A 17,872-nucleotide genomic window follows, 5' to 3' on the forward strand; every position below is an offset into this window, starting at 1 on the left:
ATTATCCGCCACAAAAAACGTCATAAATATGGGCCGAACCAAGTCGACCCGCCAGCCAATAGGAACGCGGGACGCGGTCGAGTGACACATCGGCAGCGGGAGGGTTGCCCCAGCTGTCACAGAGCGCGAAACATTGAAAATTCTATTCAGTGGCTAACAGGCGGGAGGAAGGAACTAACTGTCCGGGGCTCATGCACTACTCTGAACGACAATTTATCAACACAAAGTAGCTATTTTTGTTTCATAGTCACTCTGACAACTTAGTTTGTCCGCTGCTGAGGTCCATGAAGTGTCTTCTCCGTCGTGCCAGGCTTTCGTTTACCCCAGCAGTGAGCCCGGATAGAGGCGGACAAAGATGAGCCTCGTCCACTCCTCGCAGGTGAGCGCATGCTAACATGCTAAGCCAAATATTGGGTTATTTAGGCAAAATAAGTGAATATATCAGGTAGGAATGGGTTTGTGCATCGGTGTATTTGCCAAACTACTGCATTTAGAGTTAGTTGGTGATGTTATGTTGGATGTCTGGTTGTGTTGAGGTCGGCGAGGAGGCCAAAGCTACAGCTACAGCTGCACACACACAACCCCTATGTCCTGAGTTTACAGAGCTCTCTTGGTCGGTTTTAACTTTATTAACGAGTGATTTAAGCTCCGTACATGGATGGATGTGATCTACAGGGTCGTTTATCCTGGTTAATGATTGTTTTACAAGACTAATCGCAACTTGCTCGCTACAAGGTACTCGCTAGCTGAGTTTGCGCCTGCGCCGATTCATTGTGTGAAGTTGGCGCTACTAGAGCCACCATTTGACCACCTTGCTAGACTTTCAACAAAGGGTTTAATACTACAACTACTCAAAACTTGACATTATTTAGTGAAACATTATTCTAGTAACCTGCCACAACGTTAAACTACGTGGTGTAACGCCACGCCACCTACATGTAAATCACAACAAAGTATGGTTTGGCTTGTCAAGGAAGCCACAGCATCCACCATAACTGAAGGAAAGCCAGGATTACTTTGAATTTAATAAAATGGCTATTATGGTTAAGATCTTGCTTAAAACATTTCAGCCTCTGATATAATCAAAGCGTTTTCCATGAATCGTTGGTTGTCTCTACAGTTGCCAACAAATGCCAAATTCATCCTTACCACTCAATTAGCAATAAACATTTTATTTGGAAAAAGTATTGTCAACCACTGTTTGGTAGAACATTTTTTTCATACTACCTGGTAACTTCACAGGATCAACAAGTCTCATTTGGAGCCCTGGGCTAAAACTCTAGTAAGGGACATGGTGTGAAAGAGCTTAGTACTTCAAGTTAAATATTAACGGCCTGTTTTGTTTTGTCCACCAGGCAGAAGTGGTATCTGCAGTGCTCCAGGCGCCTGGGGAAAGTGACTCAGACAGCGGGATGGGCTCTCCGGCAGAGGAGGTGTTGACCCTGATGAGCAGCAAAGGAGAACAATGTCAAGGTAAACCACAGTTCTAGGAAATATTGGATAAACCTCAGGGAAAGATGCTGTGGAGTTGTTCCGGCTATTGTTACTATTTCGTAATTCATCCAAAAAAAATGTTGTTCCCTGCAAAACAACTTGGTGTAAGTTTCTTTGGATGCATGTCATTAATGAGCACCAATGTGTGGTGCCAATGTTATGCATCTTGCTGAAGCATCCCTTCATGTATTGAGGTTTTGAACCCAGGACCTGCTGTCTTGCAGCCAAACGCCCTGATCAATAGTCTATCCTGCCCTTGGCTTATAGATTACTTGACAAGGAGATATTTTTTTGAATGAATGGCACTTGATGCCCTTTGTGCAAATATAAACAATGGTGTGGCCAGATCATTCATTGTTATGTTACAATGTTAATTATGTGATACAACAAGCAGGTAGAGCTGAGTGTAAACGCTCAACGGCAGTCGGCAGGCATGTCCTATTGATACTCTAAAGTGCTTTGGTATTTCAACAACCCCCTCCTACCATTCTGCTATTCACCGGTGTCTTTTTCAAAACCGTGTACCCTAGTAAAGAAAGGCAGGCTCTGTCATTTAACGGCAAGGTGCCGCTGAATACCCATCGTCCATTTTGATGTTTTTCCAGATTCTGACGGTGATGGAGATGACGAGATCGTGGTTCACAGGAAACCCCGCTGTCACAAGGCCATCCGGGACAGTGACGAAGAAGAGGAGGATATGGAGACCAGTGTGAACATGGCGGAGGCTCTGGTCCTGTCTGAGTCAGATGGCGAGCAGCACAAGGAAGAGGAGGCGGAGTCCCAGAACATCAAAGAGGAGAGCAAGAAGAAGAAAGGCAGGAGGATATCACGTGCACCTGTCGACAGTGAGGAGAGCGACCTCGGGGAAGGAGGCGCCGAGAAGGAGATGTTGGAGGAGGTGAAGAAGGACGTGGGATCGAAGGAAGAGAAGCGAGAGAAGAGCCAAAGGCACAAGGAGAAGAGGGAGAAGCGCATTAAAGCCATGGAGAAGGTGAAGACGACGAAGAAGAACAAGAAGGAGAGGTTTCTTGAAGTGGAGGAGGTATTTGTTTACCCTAAATCCTTTGGCCGGTTCTAACTTTATTTATCTTGTCAGTTGTAAGGGATGAGTAATCCTGACAGTACAGTACAGGGTTAACAGATTTTTGTTGGAGCATCAAAAAAAGAAAACAGTATGCCGCTACACACAAGTGAGTTGAAGAGCGGGTCGTTTGTGGTAGCTCTGGTTATTCTGGAGGAACAACCACGGCAGGGTGTAATGCTTCACTAGTTGTGCACCGCAACCAAATCACCACCAGTGATTTGAATTATTGCGGGAGTGTCAACATCGCCACCCAGTTTGTAACATTCGTCATGTTATAAATACCAGTGGCTCAGGGCCTTCACCGGTGGCCCATAGGCCCAATCACCATTGTGTTGCCTCATACGGCCACAGAAAGCGAATTAACCGATTTGTTAAAGGACACATTTCAATGTGCACCACACAATTGTCTCTCCTGCCAATCAAAGTTCTATCAACAACTCTACCCTCTAAATCTGTTCCGTTTCCCAGGATGCACCTCCCCCTGTCCCGTTGAATGACAGCGGTTGTCTCCTTGGAGACACGGACCTGTTTGACACCGGATTGGATGGAGACAGTGAGGAGGAATCTCTGGATGCCATCAGGGCAGCTGCTAAACACAAGTTCAAAAAACACCAGGTAACCGATGGGATATGATGCAACAGATTCATGTCAATATATCTCGGGAAGGTCTGCTGCGTACGTCTCCCAGTACAGGGGTTCTTTGATAAAATGAACAATTTCCACCTGCAGGCATATCTAACCCTCCCTGATCAATGATGACGTGAATCTGTTTGAACTAAAGTAGCGTTTGATAAAATCATCTGCTAAATTGCTAAATTACTAAATGGTAGAGGACAAAATGGTAAATGTATGATCCATTGAGATTATTATATCACCGTATGTTCTTTTTCACATTTTCCTTGTATTGATACATTTAATTTAGATGGGTGGTATAAAAAGGCTTACTATACTTTTGTGTACACAAGAATCTTGGATGTTTAAACAGGAGGCGGATGCTGATGTATTCTTGTAGATATTTAGTTCACCGTGTCACGTGGCATCAAATTGATCTGCGTTAGGCCGTGTCAGTGAGCTGTGTGGTTTCTCTTTCAGGAACCCCTCTTCAACGCTGAAGGTGAGGGGGAGGAAGACGAGGAGGAAGAGCCGTCGGAGAAGCCCCAGCGTGTGGTATGTGACACTTTGCAGTGGGGGTGGTTGGGTGGAGGCACCACCCCTCCCGTGTGAATCACATCATTTGATATGTGGCTGTGGTTGGCGACACCCAGCTTACAAAACCAGAGACAAAAGTATTCGAAATGCAAAGTGTCAAAAGGCCACAGCCACAGGCGAGTTGCTGGTCCTAAGTCTCTAGCTCCATCCTGTATTGAAGTGCCCCCCTGGAGCCAAAAAAAACGGTTCAATCTTAACAGCTCCTTAAGAGCTGGCCGTGCATGTGTTGTGGATGTAAAGGCACTCGTATTAGCATTGTGCTAAACTTTCTTACTTTGATGCGGTCCCATGTGTTATTTGAATGCAGTGTGCCGTTAGCATTTGGCCAACCCTTCTCTGTTTTGGGTACTGTCCCATGTGTTGTTTGACGCAGTGTATCGTTAGCATTCTGCTAACCCTTCTCTGTGTTGGTAGGAGAGGAAGGCTGCCCGCGCTAGCAAGGAAGCTATGAAGCAGATCCACAGTGAGACTCAGAGGCTGGTCAGAGGTGAGTTTGATTTTTATCTAACTGTTGGGTCTGTCAAGAGACCTAGAAGTTTAAGTTCTTAGTGCACATTTTGTTGATGCAGTTCGAGTTAAAAAAACGTGCATGCATACAAAATAATTAAACATTACTTTTTATAATTCTTGGTGTTCCATGTATATTGCGTCAGGGATTTATAGAGGCCACATTTTGAATGCCACAGCATTTCCCATAATAAAATGCTAAGATTGATGATAGATCAAAAAGGTGGGGGTTGTAATCAATAAACAGATACTTTTGGGGATTTCCTTCTGATTGACACGATCAATATCTGTTAAACATGGCTCTTTAAATGGTCCTCCTCTGTGCTGTGGAGGGTCGATAACTCCCCCCTCACCCTGTGACGTGTTGCCCTGCCACCCACAGAGTCCTCCCTGGGTCTGCCCTACCACATCCCCCAGCCCAAGAGCATCAACGACTTCTTCAAGAGGAGAGCCCGACCCGAGGGGCCCGCCATGGCCCTGCTCAAGTAATCCATTCATTCAGCGTCTTTTTTTTATCCCTCGTTAAGACATGTCGACACAGGGTTCCTAGACACATTATAAAAATTTGAACATCATGGGGGGGGAAAAGCATTTTAGAAAAAACATTGAGACGCGGTAAATTTCTAAACTTATTTCTTTTGTCGTTGTAATTAATAGCGGTACTTGATGTATGCAGGAATGTAGAGTTTCTTCTGGGGTAGTTTCTCTGGCAGCGTCAACTGAAATCATTCAATGGTGGTGTTGAATCTGTCAATCAAGTCTCCATCGTGTGCCAAACTGATGAGGTTTAGCGTTCTCCTTTGGCTTGATTCAGGCTGGCTGTGTGAGGCGTAGTGGCTGTTACTGACGGTTCATGTTGTGCAATGTAAACCTGTGTGACCGCGGAAAGGTTATGGAAGATGCCCTGGGATATACACCTGGTCAAAACGCGCAGGAACGTATAACCATTTCATGAACCACACTCTAACCGTCCATCGTTGTTTCTCTGTTAGATCTTCCAAGTATCAGAAGATGATATTCGAGGCGACCCCAGCCCCACCTCGTGTCCCGGCCAGCGAGCCCCAGGACCCCCCCCCTGCTCTGGACCTTGGCTCCAGCCAGCCCCAGGCCCTACCTCATCCCGCCGCGACCTCCTCCCCCCAGCAGGACAGCCTCAGCCAGGGACCCACCGAGGCACCGTCCACCCTACCTCAGGACCAGGACTCCGGGCCCATGCTCTTCCTCTCAGAGAGCCTCCAGGAGTCACCGACCACAGACAGCCAAGACCCAGAAGCTCTGCCTTCAGAGCTGGACAGGGCAGAGGGTGGACGCGGCGCTGACACAGGGCCGCACCAGACTCCGGCCTCGCCTGGTCCTCAACCCCAGCGAGCAGAGGCTCTCCCTGGGGCCAATGAGCCGGCTATAGCGCCCCGGTCGGATGCGTGCGTGGGTGTTGGTGAGGGCGCTGGAGTCCTCTCAGCGTCTCAGGCGCCCGGCCTCAAGCTGAAGCCCAAGAAGGACAGGCTGGCTCGGCTGAGAGAGCTGGGGATGGACCCCCCTCCTGTCCCCAAACTGTGTGCGGACAATGGGCTGTTTGTGGACCTGGAGCCCCCTGCACCCAACCCTGGTAAGGAGACCCAGAGTTACGGCCACGGCCGCAGGGCTATGCTACTGCTGTAGTACAGCACTGGATATAATGATGCTGTCATTTAGGTTACAATTTGGCGAGCCTTGCAATATTTGTGATCAAATATTTATTCGCCTGGTGAAGGAATGTCTGAGCACTCCACATTGCTAAACACAGATCCATCATTTCTTTACTGTTATGTGCAGTTGACTCATTCTTAAACAGTTTAATCAATATGCAACGATCTTCACTTCAAACCAAATGGCTCTATGCATGGAGTTATTTATAACTTAGTGTGCCATCACTCGGAGCAGAAGCTTGGTCGGTTTGTATTATATTCCAGTCAAAGGCTGCATGGGGCAAGACTCCAAGACGCTGGGAAGATTTCCATTGCCATAAACACAAAATAGTTGGGTTAGGGGTACTTTTTTAATTCATCACTTAGAAGTGAAGCTCCCTGGAAGGCCTGACTCTTCACTGCAAAGGAAAACCAAACCCTAAGCCCCCCCCTGAATAGCAATGTAAGTGGGATACATTATCAGTGATGTGGACCGACCCTGATCCAAATCTTGATGAACTGACGATGACCGGTCACATGAATTACGCTGTTACCGGCCATCGTCATCATGCAATACAATGCGCTTAAACTGTAGAGGGCTATTTGACTTCATATTATCATTATCCTAAAAACTCATGGTTACCGTCCAATAGGGGGGTTATCGAGTTAATGTCTTTAAAACGTTCATCTTTGTCACTGATATAGCCCCGCCTCTGAACGGCGGCAAAAAAATGTGCCGTGATTTTTGTCGGTAGTGGGCGGCGACTAGCGCTTGTGAAAGTGTTTTCAACAAACCCGTGGTCCTCCTCCGTCAGGTGTGGAGGCCCTGAAGGAGCGCTACCTCCGCCACATGAAGCCTGTGCTGCGGCCGCAGGGCGAGAGCAGCGTGCAGCTCAACATCGTCCGCAAGGGCAGCGCCCCCTCTGGCCAGGAGGAGCTACAGGCCGAGTCCATCACCGTCACCATCAAGGAGGGGTCCGAGGAGCCCAAGGCGGCTAAACCCGGTAAGCAGAGCTAACCTGTTAGCTCGCTAACCGCTAACCTGTTAGCTCGCTAAGATGTAAGCTAACCGCTGCCACAGGCATAATGTCATGTGTTTTCTGTAGCTGTTTGGGACGGGAATCGACAGGGACCTAACGGTACGATTTTTGAGCGGCAATACGATATGTATTGTGTTTCTGTAAGTATCCATAGGTCGATAAATACAGTTGACCACTAAGAATGCAATCAGAGAACTGTGTTGAGAAACGTAGATAGTGTCCACGGTGACAATGACGAAGATGTACAATTGTGATTGGTTAGAGTGATTTATTCGCAAGCTAACGACATCGGAAAACTACCTTGGTGAAATAGAAAATGACTCATTTGTTTAACCACAAAACGGAAATGTTGGCGTTGGCTATGACCTGTAACCAAACCCATGAGCTGCTACTTAATTCTCCTCCCTGGTCCTTTACAAATGGTTGGCCGATCTCGACACACACTGAGGGTGTTTTGAGTAATGTGGTTTCAGTGTTTTCCCCAGCACTGTATGGTTAAGTCATCCGCCTTAACAATAGCCCCACCCCCCTGCTCGCTCCTTGACTAAGACGTTATCTTGGGACAACACTGGGTTTCACTTTCCACCTGTTGAGTAATTACATAAATTTTCCAGTGACTCGTTTAGCAACTCTTTTCTTTGTCAGTGGGCAGAAGGGAATAGTGTAATGACTCCCAACGCTTCTATTGAGTAGCAACATGTTACTATGTTGAGTAGCAACATGATTCTCTGTTGAGTAGCAGCAGATGTTGCTGTGATAAGCACTCGCATGTTGCTGTGGTCAGCACTCGCATGTTGCTGTGGTCAGCACTCGCATGTTGCTATTAAGAAGTAACATGTTACAGTAAGAAGCAGGCAGTAACATGTGACTCTTTGAAGCAGCTACATGTTACTGTTATAAGGAGTAACATGTTGGTGCTCTCCCCCCCCCACTCTGCAGGAGAGAGGCTGAGCGGTCTGAAGCAGAGACTGCAGCAGGCCATGGCACTGCGCCGACAGGAAGAGAGGGTCCGCAAGGCCGCCCTCCATCGCCTTGACAACGAGGAGTGTGGAGAGGGAGACGAAGAGGAGGAGGAGGAGGAAGAGGAGATGACTGACGACTCAGAAGCAGAGGTGAGTGTTGAGTGGGATCCTTTTCATAAATTGAGGTTCGATTTACCATTATTATGATATTGATATTGACATTTACAATTATTATTTTTTGCGATATCCACCTCTCCTTAAATGGGAAGCGTAGAGGAAATACTATGCATGTAACAATGCATTGTTTTAATTATTTGTTAGTTGGGAAGGTTGCATTTCGTCTTTTTAACTAAAATCCAATAATAGTATAAATAATCTTGGTACAGAATGCTCAAACTCAGTTTGGTGTCAGCAATACGACAACATAAGATCGGACCGCAATAAGATGGCAATTTATCGATGTACGTACGTACATGCAGATAAATGTAGGATACAACAGGGATCGAGGCATGGGAAGTCTTCCCATTTTAAAAAACGGCCGCTGACAGCACTGGCAGAAAGTGATCGAGTGCGGATGTAACATAATCAAATGTCAATTACATTACCACAATAGCCTCAGTGTCAACGTTGGTTAGCTCCCCCATCCTTCGGTACGACCGCTACTCTCCCCAGTGTGTTCAACCACCTGTACCTCCCCAGGGGGTGGACGACCTGCTCGGAGGAGGAGGGGACGAGGACGAGGACGAGGATGATGGCAGCGTGGCTCCCAGCATCAGAAGCCCGTCGCCTGCGGCGTTCAAGCCCTCTTCCTCCATCAGGGAGCTCATGAATGGAGACGGTTCCCTCATGCTGTTCGCTGGCAACTCCTGCTCTCGCATGTACGTCCCACTCTGTCTGGGCTTTGATCTCGCCAAGAGGCGTGGGTTTATAGAAAGGGATTCAACACGACTCGAGGACGAAAGTCAGAAATTCGCAAAAAGTTGACCAGTATTTACCTAACCAAACAAAACTTGTAATGGTTTTACAACGCACTAGTCAACTAGTCCGTTAAGATGCATCTGCATGGATAGGTTTGTCTTTAACTGATGTTTCAAGAGCCTTGAATAGTTTTTTACATAAATGGAAGTTGTGTGACAGCTGTATAACCGTGTATAGGATGTGTGTTTTGTGTACCAGATGGTATTTCATTTCCATGTAAGCAGGAATACGGTACTGAAGACCGATTGGTTGTCTTGTTTTGATTTGATCCAGGGACGGGGTCAGGAAGACGGCTCCTTCAGGCCCAGACGGCGATGCTAAAATGGGTAAGTACATCTCATCCGGAGAGTCATAACTTCCATCCCTTAATGTTGTCGTTTTCTTTGTCACGACAACAATTAGTTCAATGGATTTTAGTTTTTATTCCCTCGTTAAGAGTTTTTGTCTTTCACCGTCCGACATGTTTTCAGCTCAGTCTGTGTCTGGCTAATTAAAACAAGGGGCCCATTCTTCAGCAGTCCCTCGAGAGCTGTGATTCAGTTCTGAAGCCTAATGAATCCCATGTGTCTTGTTTCTTATTCCCTCCCTCTCTCTCTGCATCAGAAGAGGAGGACTCTCTATCCCTGGCCAAGGACAACAGTCACAACAGCAGCTTCGAGCTGCTGGGCTCCATGATCCCCTCCTACCAGCCTGTCAGTCACCAGCGGTCCACAGGAAGGGGCGGGGTCAACTCCGCCCTCTTCCGCTCCCCCTCTCCCTGCTTCTTCAGGCCCAACTTCCTAGGCTCCGCCTCCAAGGTAAGGCCAGCGATGAGCCGGGTATCGGCACTGACAGGGTTGGGGGTTCGATTCCCAACAGGGTCGAACCAAGCTAGGAATGAATGCTCAGGGTATTGTAGGAAGCATTAGATGGCTTGTATATATTTTTATGTTGAAGTTGTTCTAGTGGTTATGGTGGCTGACTCCCCTACAAAAAGGTTCTGGGTTCGATCCCCAATGTGCGACGAGCTGATCCTTAATGACATCCAGCTGCAGTAATGTCTTCTAGAGCCGATATTAGGCATTTCCATGTTTAAAAAAATATGTTTATTTATTTATTTTGGTTGTTTTTATTCAAAGCACTTTGGGTTTCATATCTTAATTTTGTATTTTTATACATTTTAATTATCAGGACTTTAATAATTTTTGATTTTGACTTTTCTGTCGTGACAATAAAAGAATAAAATAAAGTTTATTTTTAAACTGCATTACCTTATTATTTTAGTGAGGACTCATAAATAACTACAAAGAAACAATGTTAGGGAAATCTGTTTACGCGCTTTGTTACGCGTTTCTGGAATTTATTTTTTAAATGCATATCGGAATATCAAATCACCAAATATTTGTATCGTATCGGTCGGGCTCTAATTTCTTCATACGGGGGGCATCCACCTAAACGCGTCCACGTTCCCCGACAGAGCTCAGGGAAGATGTCGGAGCCCTCCCTCTCGCTGCCCGTGGAGGACTCCCAGGACCTGTACGCCCCCTCCTCCCCCGGGGGGGACTCCGGGCCCCTGGGGGCCCCGCGGGGCCGCTTCAGCCTGGAGGACGACACCCACTCCCAGCTCCTGGACGCCGACGGCTACCTGAACGTGGGGCCCCGAACGGGGGGGCCCGCGCACCACAAGAGGCAGCTGATCCTGGACAGCCTGGACGAGAACGCCATGGACGCCAACATGGGCGAGCTGCTGGGGCTCTGCTCCGGGGCCTTCACTGGGGGGCGGGAATGTGGTGGTGGTGGAGGGATGGAGGGCAGCGCCGGCTCCACCAGGGACAGCCGAGGTGGGGGGCAGAGCCAGGAGGATGAGCTGCTGGGGCTGTGCTCCGGGGCCTTCCCCTCAACACAGGCTCAGGGGGGGGAGGAGGATGGAGAGGCCGAGCTGGAAACCATGGACCAGCTGATGGGCTTCGGGTCTAGGAAGTTCCCTGATCAAGGTGAGGAAGGCTGGGCTCTTCTAGGACTTGTGGGTGCTTGAATAATTCTTCCTAATGCAATTGGAGGTTGTGTGAGTCTTATGTTCTCTAATGTAGTTAACAAGTCATAGTATGCTTACGTATAAAGTTTGTTTAGTTATTCCATTGTTTTAGCCCTGCTTGAAGATGGATTGTTTTGGTGCATCTAAATATTAATCTTTGTTTTCACCTCTTCCCACGTTGTTCAGAGGACTCTATGCCGTCTCTGCCCAGTCCCAAGATGCATTCAGCATCTGACAGCAGGTATTTACCGTACACACATTGCTGTTGCCTTTCTTTACTCCTTATTCAATTGGTTATATTTCTTACGAGTGTGTTTTGTCACTACATTAACAGTACTTTGAGGTGAACGTTATTGATTCCACTGTCTTAATGTGTCACAATGGGATGAATCTCCCCTCTTCAGTAAGAAGAAGCCTGTAGTGGAAGAAGAGGAGGAGGAGGAGGATGAGGAAGACTGTGAATTCAGACTCCTCTCTGATGTTGGCAGCCAGAGTGAAGATGTGAGTCACCCACGATTCAATGTGATTGGTTTAGTTTAGAATCCAGTCCACTGGAATAAAAGCCCTTAATGTTCACGTATTTATTAATCGTATTCTTCATATTAATATTAATAAAGTTTATTTTTAGAGCAGTGTGTTTCCTCAGTTATTTGTCTTTGTGCTGTTGGTTGCCTCTGGGGTTTTGTTTCCATCGGTTACGCAACAACGAGTTGACCTCGTCTTAAATTGTTGTGCCACTTCTTTCCAGGAGGACGGAGATGAAGACAAAGAGGACGACGGTGAGGAGGAGGATAAGGAGGTGGAGGAGGAAGAGATGCAGGCTCTGTTTCCGTCTAATCGGGAGGAGCCGAGGAAGAAGAAGAAGAAGAAAATGTAAGTAGAGGCGGCGTGGTTGGAAGTTTGAATTCCTCCTCAACTCCCTTAATGCGAGTTTTTATTATTTTCTTTCCTTGTTAGTTCAAGTTCACTCTTGATAAGCAACATATCACCCGATAGAGGCATGTTCTTGACGTGTCGTAGCGTTATGGAGCCGTCGTGGTTGGCCCGCCGACCTTTGACCTGTCGCAAGGCTGCCATAGTCCAGAGGGACTCAAATTCTGTTGAACTCTACAGAAAGAAATAGTGCTTGGCATCTTAACCTAGCTATATTTGTTGCGTACGGGGAACGGGTTAACCTAGAGATTGTTAGTGCTTGGCCCTTGTTTGTATGAACGTCTGTGCTGTACAGAGATATATTACTCTTTCTCTTCCTCTTGACCAATGTACTTATTGTTCACCCTCGTTGACCCCGCCCTCTCTTTGGCCCAGGCGCCTGGCCCAGTACGTGGACTCGGAGGCGGAGCTGTCGGGGAGCGACGTGGGCAGCGAGGACGAGGACGGCGGCGGGGACAGCGAGTACGAAGAGGAGGAGCTGCTGGACGAGCTGCCCTCCGACGAAGAGCTGCAGGACCAGGTCAACAAGATCCACATGTGAGTACGGGCGGTGGGTCCCCGTGTTGAGGACCTGGTCCACGTGTTGGACCGGGATCGCCCGTCTGTGTTCGGCTGCTCTAGGCAAACGAATCAAGTCCTGCGTCCGAAATATAGTCCGCAGATCCGTTTTCTTTTTTCTTTTTTAATAATTCTGCACAATCATTTTTTAATTCTGCACAATCATTTTTTAAGTGTTCAAATAAATGTGATAATTAAGTCCAGTGTGATCCCCAAAAAGTATAGAAAGGCCCTTATTTTAAAACTTTACATCTTATATATATTTATTTTTGTATTTCAAATGTCACTTTTGTATTTCAAATGTCAATTGAAACCCCCCCCCCCCCAAAATTGGACCACCATGTCTAGCTGTTGGGTTGCCCTGGTAACCCGGTCCCCCTTGCCCCCCCCCCCCCCCCCCCCACAGGAAGCAGGTGATGGACGACGATAAGCGGCGTCTGCGTCTGTACCAGGAGCGCTACCTGGCGGACGGGGACCTGCACTCCGACGGGCCCGGGCGGGAACGCCGCTTCCGCTGGAAGAACGCCGGTACGACGCGCTGCTCTGATGGGGCCTAAAAAAATGTTTTTGTTTGGTTCCGGTTTCCGACCGACCCTGTCAATTTATGTGCGACCCAAATTACTTTATGAGCTTTAAACAAATAAATACAAATATTCGTTTTTTTTATTTTTCTTTATGCGAACTATAATAACGTTTTTGTACAGCTCCTCTTCATTCTATACAAGGATGAGCGCATTCTCTCGTTTTTAAATGAAAACAACCTACCTATCATTCGCTGCCGCTGGAAAAAATAAAATAAATTCCCTACCTACTCATGACCTCAACTGACAACCAACAGGAACCAAACTTTTTTTTTTTTTAGGCCTGGTTTCACGGGTCAGCGCGGAGACGTGCAGGAGATGCTATGGTTTCATCCGGGGTGACGTTTGTTAAAGGGGTGATTTATTACGCCTTCGTACTCTGCTCTGGGAGTATCACGCTTTTGCATTTAGTAGTTTAGAAAACAATCCGTCGGGTGTTTTTAACATAAAAAGAAACTAGGTGTAAGAGAAAAAGGATCTCGTAAGAATCGTCTCGTAATTCCTTTCTTCTATGACTAAATCGATCGCAGGTTACAAGAATCCTTTACTTTAGTCCTTTAATGTTAATTCCATCAGCTTCATTAGAAACCTTTTCAAACGTTGAATCGACTCATGGCGCCCACGAAGCTAAATAGAACGGTGAGATGTTGGAACGATCAGCCCCTCTCACCGAGACCTCCCAGATGGACACGGTGGTGGGCTCCAGCATGGAGTTGGACCAGGGGTTCCTCCACGGGCCAAGAGCTCCTTCTCTAAGCACACGTCTGGTTCTCTCTGCTCGCCAACAGACGACGGCTTCAACCTGGACCGGATGGGCGGAGACGGGGAGGAAGAGGAGGAGGATGAAGACGTGGACCTGTCTGAGTTGCAGCGCAGGAAGGAGCGACTGGAGAGGGACCAGTGGCTCAGGGAGCAGGTGTGTGTTGCGTCTCATTGAAGCCCCACTGTTACATAAATTAATTCAGTCTTTTGTTGCAATGTAAGCATTTTCTATCGTCCTCTGATGATTGGTTACCCCGACGCTAATGCATCCATGGAGCCGTAGCATGTGGTTGGAACACGGACTGTTAACATTCTTGTGGATGTAGCGTGATGCTACTGCATGCATGTTGCTGTAGCATGATGCTAATGCCTGCATGTGGCTGTAGCACGATGCTAACACACACATGTGGATGCAGCACGATGCTAACACACACATGTGGCTGTAGCATGTTGCTAACACATCCATGGGGTTTTAGCATGATGCTAATGCCTGCATTTGGCTGTAGCATGATGCTAAATGCATACTTATGGCTGTAGCTAGATGCTAGCACAGGCATGTCGCAGTAGCATGTCTTTAGCCGTAGCATGGCATTAATGCATACGCGTAGCCATGGCATGCAATCAGTGACGGAAGGATGCCACTGCCAGCACATCCATGTGGCTGTAGCATCATGCTAACCCGTCCGTGCAGCTGTGGGATGATGCTAACACAGCCGTGTGCGTAGCCATAGCATGGAGCGCTGACGATGTGCATTAACCCGCCGCGGTTGTGGTCAGTCTGAGCAGAAGGGCCAGAAGGGCCCCTCGGTGCGGGACGCTGAGGAGGAGGAGGAGGAGGAGGACCTGGGGGAGGAGGACAGTCAGTTCATGAAGCTGGCCAAGAAGGTCACCGCCAAGACGCTGCAGAGGAAAGGTCAGCGCCGCTTAATCCCCCTCCGATTGGTCCGCTCACTCACCGGCTCGTTTGCATATTTATCGTAATTTGATTGGCGTGGAGATCCGGGGTGGGGTCTACCGGGAAAGGGCAGATGTCTGAGTCCTCGGTACCGATGCCTTCATCCCCTACTGATCTTGGATTAGTGCTTCAGATTGCTTGGATGACGAGTGCTTTATGAGTGAAGTTCATTATCATGAGTAGTGTTTTATTTTATACATGGGAGTCAACCCTTTTACCATTGACTTTAATTTAGTCAAAAGGTTAATTACCTTTTTCTTTATGGAAATTATAAGCAAAAAATATTTTACCATGTAAGTCCAATCTAGTCCATTCATGGGAAAATAAGGAAATGTTTGACGTATATATGCATAGAGGTGCTTCCATTATCTGCATTATTTTTTCTTTTGATCAAACAAGGGTCATGTCTGCTTTCTCCTCCAAATGTTTTCTAACCGTGCGTTAATCTATGTTCGATCTCTCTCTCCAGAAACGCCCGTGGTATCTGCCATGGAGAACAAGACCTCGTCTTGTATGAACCCTTTCCAGAAACCCTGCCAGCCTGGCCAGGTGAGAGACACCCCCCCCCCCCCCCCCAACAGTCACTATGTAGTAAAAAGGAAAATGATCGATTCTTCGATGCATCGCGATTCTCTCTAGAACGATTTTGTCTTTCAGTAATTTTGAAATTATTTAATTTATCTTCAGTGTGTATTGGCCAATCTGATTTGTCTTGGCACGATTGCGATTCAGACTACGCATAGCATGCACGCAAACTCACAGCCAGCCACAAGAACTCCTTCTAATTCAAGAGCAGCCTTTTCTTTAATGACATAGAAAATAAAGTAAAGAAAATAAAACGGAACCCTATTTTTTACATGCTTCCATATTGTTTTGTAATGCAAGCTGCATTGCTTATTGAATTGTTCATAGAAAGACATATTTGTGGTAAAAGCTTTTTCTCTAATAAAATAATACATAAGTTAATTCATCTGTTGATATCTTTAATGATCATCACAAAAGAAGGAAGTGATTAGCAAACTGAGTAGCGAACTCTGATAAATAGATATATTTTTGAAAATCACGCATGGAAATGTACATAAAAAAATGTGTTGCATCGATAATCATTTTAGAATCGAATCGTTGACCTCATAATCGAAACCGTGAGGCGCCAAGAGATTCCCACCCCTACCATGTAGCGCTTCACATAACCCGTATCCGCCCCATCTATAACCAATGGCCACCGATGGGGGTTTATAAAAGTTGACTAAAACCACAACCTGTAACTGATGGCCCAATGAGTGTGAATCACACCAATGAAATCAAAGTCAGACTCTGAGGGGATCTAGTCCAGCCTCTCCTGGCTCTGACCCGACCTGGTCCTCTCTGTCCTCTCTCTGACCCTTTGACCCCTGTGCCCCCCCCCCCCCCCCAGCAGGTGAGGCGAGGCTCCCTGCTGAGCCAGCCCCGCTCGGTGCTCCAGAAGCTGGCCTCCATCTCCGACGGGAACCCCCTGGCCCCCCGCAGCACCCGGGGCTTCCTCTTCCAGACTCTGTCCCCCGAGAAGGACTCCTCCAGCGCCCCCAAGAAACAGGTGAGGTGGAACACTCACACCGTTGGTTTTAATGGCAACGGGTGTAATGTTGAGGATGTGACACTAGGGGGCGACAAAGCCCAACAAACCCAACGGACGCTGAACTGCCCTATGAAGTACTGTAACAGAGCAACCTTTTTCTGTGCCAGTCTCAATGAAACCTGTCACTACTGTCAATCAAAATGGATACAGAAATATGTCATTAATTTGTAAACTAAAAGACAGCAGTTGATGTAGCCTGATGGTTCAATTAAAGGATTTCAGTTTTTCTTGTCTGCGATCACTGGTAATGACATTTCCATAGGTTTTGCTATTGCTCTGCAAAACCTTTACGCTATAGAAAAATATTTTAATGTGTCTTAGGAATTGCGTTTCATCATTCTAGTCTCGGGAATGATGAAAAGCAATCCTAATCATATTTGTCAAGAAGAAGGTTTTGTCCATAGTGTATAGGTTTTGCATAGCGATAGCAAAACCAATGTAACTACCCTAATCATGTGGTGTAGAACGGCCTCAGCCTCCAGCACCACCATACTGACGCCCACCTGGAGTTGATGCAACACCTATCTGACAGCAGTGTTTTTCTGGGGGTGTTCTCCAGGTGAAGCGGGGGCCCACAGAGACCACTAACCCCGCCTCCAAGAGGGTGTGCCGACCCGGTCAGCCCGCGGCCCCCAACTCGTCCTCCGGGGCCCCGCGGAGCATCTTCAACTTCCTGGAGCGCTGAGAACCCCGCAACCGTAAACCATCTTCTCCCAGTCCGGACCTGCCGCCACTCGGTTGGGGTCTAGGCTTCTGATTGGCTGCTAGCAGCCAGCTGCTGATTGGCTTCTAGCGGCTGAATGCTAGCGGCTAACTGCTAGCTTTCAATTGCGCAACGTCATCATCATACACATGATGTGAGGCTTAATTATAACGAACCACCACCACCACTACATGGACTCCTGGGTGAGGGTGGAGATGGGGAGGGAGAGAGGGTAGGTAGAGGGGAGCCGATCTGAAAGCTGGTGGTCTTGCTTGGGGATTTGCCAGATCAGGGGATATTTTCAGAAATTGGTCAACTTGGAGCACAATCTGTCCCGCTATAATTTTTTTTGGAGTTTTTATAGCATCGGCAGGAATTTCCTCATTCGTCTAGGGACTCTAAAGTGTTGTGTTTACTTGTGTGTTGCCGGGAGACGGACATCAGAATCACAAACAAATACAACTCTTTGTACCGCACTCCTCAGCAGATTACTGACGGCCGTTAAGATTACACGAGCAACGGGAAAAACAAAGTTCCTACTTATCTCGCAGACAACAAACTAGCTCTATTTAATGTGTGTGTGTGTGTGTGTGTGTGTGTGTGTGTGTGTGTGTGTGTGTGTGTGTGTGTGTGTGTGTGTGTGTGTGTTAGAGTCAACGGGGCCATTCAGAATGGAACCCGGATTAATTGTTTTTTTAAAAATGTATAAAGGACTTTCGTAACTTTTGTGTATGATTTTTCTAATATCCTGGAGCTTGTAAGATTTTATGTAATTGTTCTACGATGTAAATAAAAGTGTATTTTAAGAAATGG

General features: G+C 47.2%; 1 protein-coding gene across 4 annotated transcripts; it reads left to right on the plus strand.

Annotated features, from left to right (window-relative positions):
- Nucleotides 1–85: 85 nt before the first annotated feature.
- Nucleotides 86–17,872, plus strand: clspn (claspin). Of its 4 annotated transcripts, none has more exons than XM_030347490.1 (24): nt 86–379; nt 1,356–1,473; nt 2,100–2,536; nt 3,047–3,193; nt 3,671–3,745; nt 4,202–4,274; nt 4,677–4,779; nt 5,287–5,900; nt 6,774–6,962; nt 7,938–8,110; nt 8,660–8,838; nt 9,212–9,264; nt 9,545–9,735; nt 10,395–10,911; nt 11,139–11,193; nt 11,357–11,453; nt 11,701–11,825; nt 12,261–12,422; nt 12,850–12,971; nt 13,813–13,940; nt 14,564–14,699; nt 15,211–15,290; nt 16,159–16,314; nt 16,916–17,872. In XM_030347490.1, exons 1-24 carry the CDS (start codon nt 356–358, stop codon nt 17,039–17,041), a joined length of 4,080 nt encoding a protein of 1,359 aa, XP_030203350.1. In that variant the 5' UTR covers nt 86–355; the 3' UTR covers nt 17,042–17,872. The 4 variants fall into 4 exon arrangements, with proteins under 4 accessions (XP_030203350.1, XP_030203349.1, XP_030203347.1 ...); XM_030347489.1 differs by having other exon boundaries at nt 87–379; nt 16,156–16,314; XM_030347487.1 differs by having other exon boundaries at nt 88–379; nt 9,542–9,735; nt 16,156–16,314.

This window comes from Gadus morhua, chromosome 22, assembly GCF_902167405.1.
Source record: "Gadus morhua chromosome 22, gadMor3.0, whole genome shotgun sequence".
Classification (NCBI taxonomy): domain Eukaryota; kingdom Metazoa; phylum Chordata; class Actinopteri; order Gadiformes; family Gadidae; genus Gadus; species Gadus morhua.

What these genes read in the sequence shown, in the direction of transcription:
- clspn (XM_030347487.1), top strand. Translation starts at nt 356, where the DNA reads ATGAGCCTCGTCCACTCCTCGCAG. An exon ending in AAGAAGAAGAAGAAGAAAAT is followed by an intron (nt 11,826 to 12,260) that starts GTAAGTAGAGGC and finishes TCTTTGGCCCAG; the next exon opens with GCGCCTGGCCCAGTACGTGG. An exon ending in CCAGCGCCCCCAAGAAACAG is followed by an intron (nt 16,315 to 16,915) that starts GTGAGGTGGAAC and finishes GGTGTTCTCCAG; the next exon opens with GTGAAGCGGGGGCCCACAGA.